Raw genomic sequence first — 9,656 nt, 5'->3', positions numbered from 1 at the left:
ATGGCACAAACTTCGGGATCGGGAGAGACCAACTTTAAGGAAGTAAATGCCATAACCACTAGATTTGGGAAAGTCATTGAACCAGCCCTTCAATCTAGGGATAACCAAAAAGATTTAAGTGAGCCTAATGAGAGTAACCCCAGTGAAAAAGTAGTAGAAGCTCCAATTAGGGTACATTTCTCTCAAGCCTTCAAATCTACCTCGAAGTCAACTACTCAACACAATGTAATCCTAAAGCATCTTAAACAAGTAAAAATCAATTTGCCTCTTTTGCACGTGTTTTCTCAAGTTTCCACATATGCTAAAGTCCTAAAAGACTTGTGCACTATGAAGAGGAAACACCGTGTCAAGAAATCTATTTTTTTGACTGAACATGTGAGTATTGTGATTGAGCAAAAGATTCTACCAAAGTATAAGGACCCTGGTTGTCCTACTGTCTCTTGCATCATCAAGAGCCATGAGATTTCACAAGCCCTTCTTGATCTAGGAGCTAGTGTCAACATCATGTCGTGTGATATTTACTTGTCGTTAGGGCTAAGAGAGATGAAACCCACATCAGTAAGTTTACAATTGGCTAATCGATCCACTATTAGGCCTAGGGAAGTAGTTGAGAATGTGTTGGTATAAGTTGACAAATTTTACTACCCTATTGACTTCTTGATTTTGGACCTAAAAGTTGATGTGAATGTTAACTCCAAAATTCTCATAATTCTTGGTAGACCTTTTCTTGCCACGGCTAATGCTCTTATCAGTTGCAAGAATGGTCTAATGAAACTATCATTTGGGAATATGACCCTGGACGTCAACATCTTTCACATCATGAAGCAACATAAGGAGGATGACAAGTGTCATCAAACATTCTTGATTGATGCACTCGTTCAAGAGGAAGCACCTGCAATTATTGACGCCAACCCTTTAAACTCTTTTCTTTTTTAATTCTGAAATTCTAGCAAGGTAGGATGATGGAAAATATGCTAATATTTGTGCTGTTTTTAATGATTTGCAGGATTGTGGAACATCATCGACGATTATTACCACCGAGCTTGGTGCAATGCAAAGAGTGTTGACAACGCCCTAGCTGGATGAGGACTAAAGAAACAAACATTGGGTCGAGTCAACGACAATAAACAATGGCGCTGCTTGGGAGGCAACCCAAGGGGAGTTCTTTTCCCTTCTTTTATATTATTTCTGCATTTGTTAGGTTTATTTGCATCACATGCATTATTCACTGCATTCTAGTTTATTTTCATTTTCTGCATTATCCTTTCTATTGAGAACTTTCATGCTTCTCTTACTTCAGCTTATGTTAATTCACTTTGGTATTCAGTTGACATCTTTCTTTATTTTGATTTAGCAGACATGTTTTTACATTGAGGATAATGCAACATTTAGTTTGGGGGAGAGTTTCACGTGGATTTTGTTGTAAATTGCATTACTTCATGGAATTTTGGCTTCAATTTTGTTCATTGGTCTAATTTTTTTTTTTAAGTTTCTAATTCTCTACATGTTCTTTAATGACAATAGATGCCACTAGAAATTAATTTTGTTTATGAAAGTTTGGATGTTGAATCATTTTGTTCACACAAGCCTTGTGGTAAGATAGTGATTTAACACATATAGCTAGAGGAGTCTCTTAGTGAAGTTTTCTTATGAGAGAATTGGTGAGGATTGAGAGCCATATATACTAAAAATGGTAATAAGCATTCCTTGATTTTGTAAATTGGAAACTTCCTCTGAGAATAAGATTATACGTATTGTGGTATGACGATGGATTATATTTGGGAAATGATAACCGTCAATTTAGGACTGAAGTTGAGCATTCACCCTAGTTCTTCTCTCTTCATAATTATAATCTCCTGGTAGCCACTCTGAGCTAATACACATATAACTATTTCTTTTCATGTGCCTATGTTATCCATACCTCTTCACATCGTAATAAATTCTACAAACATTCATTTTTCAAACCTTTATGCTTCCAAGTGTATAGTAGGTATTGAATGTCATTTGAGAAGAAAAGTGATAAGAGTTGATAAGTGCTCAGTTGAAGTGATGAATCTTAAAGAAGAAGAAAGGGAATTAAAAAAAAATTGATGAAAAAAGAGAAAAAGAAAAAGAAAGTGAATTGCTATTGAGAATTGAAAGGTTGAGGAATGCATTTGTAAATGATTTGATCTATGGAAATACTTGATGAAATGCCTGACTACGTACTTGGAAGTCCTTGAATTCCTTTTACCATTCTATACACATAGCCCAACTTGATCCTCATTACAATCTTTTGCATTGGCCGTTTTGATCCTAAGTAGGGTTGTGGTAAGAAGTTGATGAATTCTCAGTTGATAGTGTGTCTATCACAAGATCAATGTTTGTTTGTTGATTATTCAAAAATATTTAAACCTCTAAGTTATGAATGTATACCATTTCTCAGCTCTATAGAAAGAGAAAACCACACTAAACACTTTGATACCTTGTGAGTTATGGTGCTCAACCTTCGGCTTGAGACATACTTATTGTTGCATGTGTTAGGGTTGGCGGTAAGATGGCTATAACTTGACACACACTTATACATTTGGTAAGTGTTTTTGATATCTTGAAGATCATGGCATTGTTAAGTTCTTGTGGTGTTGAGTTTGAAAGGGATATGACATGTGGTTAAATTGATACTTAATAATTTTATTTGTACCACAGTCTAATAATTCGTTTACTTGTTTTGCATTGAATTGTTAGGGACTAGCAATAAGCAAGTTGGGGGTGTGATAAGAGTGTAAAATATAATATTTTCTCTTAATTATTGCATTGGTGTGATTAATTGATACCAAAATGCAATCATTATACTTATGCTTTGATTCAGGTTGTATTTTGGTAGAAAATGTGAAATTTAGAAGAAAAGAGCGAAAAAAGACCAAAATGGAAGAAAGTGAAAGTTTGGGGATCAAGTTGCAAATAATCTAAAGACGAGACGGGCGATGGAATGATGATTTGAGAAAGTTAGGAGTTTAATGGATGCAATTAGAAGTCAAAAGAAGTTAAATATAACCATAATGTATTCACAAATCAAATTCCAACCGCATAAAGATTTTCCAAATTTTTAGCCAGAGATTGAAGTCCACTTTTGACATAGTAAACATTAGAATTTGGAAAAAGCTATTCTAGAAAAAATTTATCCTTTGAGTTAACTTTTCAACGCACTTTGAATTGCCTTAATTGGACATTAGGAGATAAAGTTATGGTCAAAATACTGAAAGTAGTCACACAGAATATTCTAGCCGAAAACTTAGTTTCCTTATTTGGTTCAACCTCTTTCGGAAATAACTTGGCACGTGATTTTAAGCCCTAGAATGGACAGAAAATGCCTCTCTTCATCTTCAAATCAATTTTCTTTGGTTTTTAGCTCAAAAGTTCCATGAAGAACTAAAACCCTTGGTGAAACTTGGAAGAAACTTATTGGATTTGAGGAAATCATATTAATTGCTCATGTAATTTGGTATTTTATTGTCAAACAATTCTAGATTTTAGAATTTCTCCTTATGAATTGATTTTGAAATTGGTTTAATTTTTATTAGATCTTTCATAAATTCAATCATGTTTTTTCTATTGTTAGATCGAAATATTTATTGAGTTGCAATTTCATTTATGTTATTGGTGGGTTATTTATGATCTTATGCTTAAAGTATATGGTTACTTTTGATCTTACTCCAATAACAATTTGGGAATGTGCTAGAAAGTCTAAATCTTAGAATTACAATTGGAACTAAAGTGATCTTGACTGTTAAATCTTCCGATTAGAGAGTTGGAATAAAAACATCTAATTGAGTAATAATACATGAATTGTTGATGTTGATCGATCCAACCCAATTGAGGGAATTTCAATACTTCACTAATTTCACATATTGATATTTAAATTTCATTCAAAATTGATAAACTAGTTTCACATAATTCTCGAAACCGCTAAGCTTCTAATCCTTTCAGCATTTCCCATCTTCCTGTGGAATTGACACCCCAAGGCTATGCTACAATCATTGCATTGTACCTTGAACGTAATCAATAATCAAACTTAAATGTTAAAATACGTAAGCATTTGTTATAAAAATTGTCAAAATTAGCGTAGTAAAGTTCAACATATTTTTATAACTCAAACAAGAAAATTGAGCCCAACAAATATCAAATTCACTCAAATCATCCAAACCCATGAATTATATACAACAATCTTAGGGTTTTGACTTTTAGAAAAATCAAAAATCAAAACAAATTTTTCATTGAGTTACAAACCATCTACTCCGAGCCCGAGCCCCTCCTTTCCTTTGTATTCCTCTACTTTTACAAGCTAATGGTACTAATAATGCACAATCTTAGATTGTTGATGGTTGTGATTGAGATGCTGAGGTTGATAATGATATCTTACTATCTACAAGAGGTAATAGAGATTTTCGAGTTGAAATAAAGGAGACTGATAAAAAATGATTTTGTATTGGATGACATGGAAGAAGAATTTGATGAAGAAGAGGAAATTAAATTGGAATTCAACAAAGAGCTAGACAAGATTCAGAATTTTTTTATTTTATTTTTAAGTAGATGTACGCTTCTAACCTAATTGTAAGAATTAATTACTAAGTAATTGTAGTATTTATGATTTTGAATGGTGTGTTTTTGCTAAAAATTTGAAGGATATGTATAAAGTTCAAATAGTAATAGTTTTTATAAATTTGAGTAATATATATATATATATATATAAAGTGCATTATTTTATTTATTTATTAGTTTAGAATACTTAAAATAATATTAAAATTTGAAAAACGCATAATTAAGAATATGTTTCGTATAAGTACGCATATATTTGTAATGCTTAATATTCGATCAAAACGCATTGTTACGTAGGATTTTTCGTTAAGCAGGACACATTAAATGGACACATTGGCAAGTTGTTATTCCACGTAGGATTTTTTGTTAAATAAATGGTGGCCCATTAACTAAGTGATTTGACTGAAACACTATATGAAGTTGGATGGTCATAATGATACTACATATAATGTAAAGTGGCCATGGATGGTCTTAGCCCTTAATCAAGACCATGTATATAATATAGGAAAGATTTCATAAATAAGAGTTTAATTATACATATTTCAAAATTACAAAAAAAAAGTTTCAAATTTTAAAAATCAGATTTTAAAAAAAAAAATTATTTATGATTTAATTAATTAATTAATTATATTTTGGTCACAAATCTATAAAATTTCGTCACAAATGAACAATTTAATTAGTCGCTTATTATTTTTTGATTACAAATCAGAAATTTTATGTCACATTATTTTACGATCACAATTCAATAATTTTCTATGTCACAGTTTGTTCATCAGTCACAAATCAGAAAATTATTTAGTCACGGATTAATTTTTAGTCACAACTTATCAAATTGTTGGTCACAACTTATTTTCGGTCACAAATTAAAAATTTTATAGGTCACATATTTTTTCAGACACGAATCAAAAAATTTATAGATCATAGATTATTCATTGATCACGGAATCAAAACTTTTATTGATCACAACTTATTTATTCATAGCAAATTATTAGATTAATTGTCACTATTAATTTTTCGGTTACAACTTAATCAATTATGAGTCACAGCCACAATTTTTAGGTCGCATATTACAAATTAACCAATTATTAATCACAATTAACCAAATAATTGGTCACAAACATCCAACCCGATCTCATCCCACCCACGACTATCGTCACGGACCACCACAACTGCCATCATTATCATCATTACCAACACCAGACCACACAAAACCACAATGGCCACCTAAACACCAACAAAACAGTCACCCAAAAAATTCAAAAAGGCAATCGCACAACCACCGAACTGCCACTACCACCACAATGCCTATGTCACCACCAAAACGCCACCCAATGCTTATGTCACCACCATCACCACCTGTAAAAACACCACTACAACCCACCATTGAATCGCCACCACCACCGTAATGTTCACAAAACCATAAATCGCCAACAAAAACACCCAAAACTCAATAAAATCGTCACCAAAAAAAAAAAGCACCCACCATCGCCACTGCGCACCTCCACCATTGCCTCACAGCATCACCACCGTACAACATCATAGTAGCACCCCATCACCACCGCAACACCAACAATTGTCACAGCACGAGAAAAGCCACCACTCTTCCTCAAACCAGAAAAACAAATAAAAAGCACGAAAACCACCAATCTTCTTCCACCACTACTGGCTCCTCATGTATTCTGGCTTCCTCATCTAGGGTTTCTTTGATTGGGGCTTTATATTCTAATTTTTTATCAAAGATTTGATGGATCTAAATGCGATAGCTGATAGAGCACCAAGGTGGTCTTGCGCACAGATGCATAGTTTATGGCGATCCTATAAGTGGTTGTTTTCAGGTGATCGATTGATGGAACGATGATTGGAGCGACGATTGATTTCCCTCTACGATCGGCTGTTTTCAGGCGACAATGAGAAACGAGAGAGAGCGAGAACAATTTTGGGAAATTGAGGGTTGTTTTGTAATTTAATTTAATTTAATAATATATTTATATAATAATATTATCTTTAAAAAAATCTGATTTTTGAAATAGTAATCTTTGCCTATGATTTATGAAATGTGATCTTTAAACGTAGGCTTTTATGTAATTTCCACTGTAAAATATATTCAAGCACACCTAGCCCATTTACATTTTACTGTTAGTTTTCCATGTATCAATCCAGTAGATATTTTTTTTGGTCCTTCCTACATCCACTCCAGTAACCTCAACTTCCCTTTTGACATGTTGTTATTTGTACCATTTTTGTTGTTGCAAACTTTGGCCTTTTTTGGCAGTTGGAAAGTACCATCCTCCTAGAATATACTATAAAGGAACAACTATGGTATTCCCTCCTAGCATTGCAAAAGTCCAACTAATTTGCAGTGTTGGGTAGATAAACACTATAACATGCTATTGAGTATTAAGAGGTGCTTGAATAATTGCCTTAGTGTTGTCCAATTTTTTGTAGTTGAAAAGCATGAGAGCAAAGAAACAAATCCAATCTCATTGGTTTACTCGGAATATCAAGACGGATTAATTAAAATTTCAGAAACTCATGCAAGGCTGACCCCGAGAATTTAGAGGCCCTAGGTGGTCCATCTTTCCTCCTATCTCATTCCTTTTCACATCCCAACTCTTTCGATCAAATTGTACTTGTCCCATAGTTTTCCCTTCTCAAGCACCAATATGGGGCCACTTGGTGTACACCAGGCGTCGCCACCCCGCCATTGTTCCCCCCACCTCCAAGAAAATTCCCAATGGAGGACTTAACTGCCATTGTTCCTTATCATGATCCTGGAGATGATATTACCTTCATTGATTAATCTCCATTCTTAGTAGAAAGCCCACTTTTGGTCTCCCTAAATATCTTGATTTGGAACAGTGTACTAGATTTGATAATACTTTTGATTCGAACGATCCCTTTATCGATCCAATTGTTCGGGACTTGGGTTATGGAGTGATGAGAATCTTGTTTCAAATTATCTAGTTGAAACATCTGGATTTCAAGGAGAAAGAAGTGGCCATTATTATGGAAATAATGTTAATGGTAATGTTTTTTAGATTCTATATATCCAATGCAACTCTTAAATTCTCCATTTTTTCAATCTCTTGATAGTTGCATTTGTTGTCAAAAGACTTCCTGAAATTACTCATGTTAATGGTATGTAGAAGTACATCAATTTTTGAAATTTCCATCACAATGTTGAATTAATTTTGTAGCCTTTTGTGTATTTAATGGCTTGATAGGCATAAGCATGAAAATGCCAGAGATTTATGTAGGGTTGGCAATGGTTTGGTTCGGTCAAAATCATAACCGCACCACCAATTTTTTGACCATACCATAACCACGTAATTTGGTTCGGTTAATAACCATGAAAATAAATTATTTTTTATAGGTTCATCCGTCAAATTGACATAAAACAATTTATGAAAAAAGTCAATGAAAATAAAAACACAATATTCCAAACAAAAATGCAAACATTATCAAACATTATTCCAAATGTAAATGCAAACATTATCCTAATTTTCAATTGTAAATACAAATTTAACAAACAATATTATAAATATAAGAATACTAAACTTTTCCTTCATTCTTAATTGTTGTGCATCGAAGTTACTTGATTTATTCTTCCCTACAAGTCTTACTAGCATAAATCAGTATTCAAAGTTTATTCCTATTTATCCTTGACAATACTGACACGTCTAGAAAAATATCGAACTCTGTTTTTACATGATCAGCAGTAATAGAATGGCTAACAAATGTAACAAATTTTTGGAGGTGACGCCGACTTGGGCCATAGAGGCAGTGGAGCCGTGCGTGAGTTTGTGGTTTGTGGAGAGTAGGATTTGTATTTATATACTGTCATACTATTGCTATTATAGGCTAATGGTAAGTGGGCTGGCCGAATGAGTCAGGTAGATGTAATGAGGAGGGGAGGGATTTTGTTTTGGTCTGGATAGAAAAGTAGTGTAAAGCCCATAATCAATTTAATTGTGTTTTTTTTATATTTTTTTTAGCGGGTAATCGGTTCGACGACGTAAATACCATACCCGCACCATTACGAACCGGTTCATTAAAATCAAAATCATATTCGCCCCATTGCACCATTGATTCGAGTTTTTTTGCTCCATTCGATTCGATTAACCGCGATTTTCGATTTTGACGATTCAAATTGCCATTTCTAGATTCATGGAAGAGTTGGAACGGTCATTCACGCGATTCTTGAGAAATGTGATTTTTATTTATCATCTCATAACCATGAATTCAAAGTGTTCAAGTACACTTGAATCATATGTATCATTTAGTTTTATTATCAAGAAGATAAAATTTTTATTTGTACTTCTAGTTTTTTTCATGTAAAGTTGTTATGGTTGAAAAAAGAATTAGTTGCAATAACGTGAAGAACAATAAAGTGAAGAAATAAAACTTATCGATTGTTCGAATTTCGTAACATCACGATATCCTAAAATGAAATTGTCCGATGATAATTGCTGCGACCTCTGTGGACAATTACTCATAAAGTACAACGATCACAAAACATTTATGTAGCAATCAGGAATGGTTTCCCAGAACTCTCAAGTGTACTCCAAAAAAAATGTAAAAATAAAAAATAAAAATTTGAGGATATAATTTCAGAGTATGAGAAACTATGATATTGTTTTTGATGATTTCGTTATTTTGTGGATAATTACTCTCAGAATACAATAATCACAAACCACTTATACAGCAATCACGAATGGTTTCCTAGAACTCTCAAATGTACTCTAGAAAAATGTAAAAAAAAATAAAAATCGAGGATATAATTTCAAAGTATGAGAAACTATGATATTTTTTTTGATGATTTTGTTTTTTTTTTTTTATGATCCTTTTGCAAACGAGATGGGTGTACATATAGGCAGAATGGATCCAATCATCTCTACAATGATCTAAAAATATTTGCAAAATTTACTGGGTAATGGATAATAGGTTGTTAAAAAATGGTTATATTATACTAGTTAGTTTGATCCATTAAATGGTTCCGAAAATAAATAAAAAAATTATTTTAGTCAAAGAAGCCCAAGGCCAAAGCTCCAATCAAAGACTTTAATTATGGGAAAATTAGG

General features: G+C 32.9%; 1 protein-coding gene across 1 annotated transcript; it reads left to right on the top strand.

Moving 5' to 3' along the window:
• LOC111378083 lies at positions 1-3,734 on the top strand. The gene is made up of 5 exons (XM_023001252.1): positions 1-617; positions 720-894; positions 1,007-1,060; positions 1,358-1,422; positions 3,599-3,734. Exons 1-5 carry the CDS (start codon positions 1-3, stop codon positions 3,732-3,734), a joined length of 1,047 nt encoding a protein of 348 aa, XP_022857020.1.
• The last annotated feature ends 5,922 nt before the right edge of the window (positions 3,735-9,656 follow it).

Source organism: Olea europaea, chromosome 3, assembly GCF_002742605.1.
Source record: "Olea europaea var. sylvestris chromosome 3, O_europaea_v1, whole genome shotgun sequence".
Lineage (NCBI taxonomy): Eukaryota > Viridiplantae > Streptophyta > Magnoliopsida > Lamiales > Oleaceae > Olea > Olea europaea.
Note: the sequence above shows the minus strand (reverse complement) of the source record. Positions and strands in the feature narration are given on the sequence as shown.

Coding starts and splice junctions, on each gene's coding strand:
- LOC111378083 (XM_023001252.1), top strand. CDS start 1: ATGGCACAAACTTCGGGATCGGGAGAGACCAACTTTAAGGAAGTAAAT. Junction 1,061..1,357: donor AGCTTGGTGCAATGCAAAGA/GTGTTGACAACG, acceptor TTGATTTAGCAG/ACATGTTTTTACATTGAGGA. Junction 1,423..3,598: donor AGTTTCACGTGGATTTTGTT/GTAAATTGCATT, acceptor TTCTATTGTTAG/ATCGAAATATTTATTGAGTT.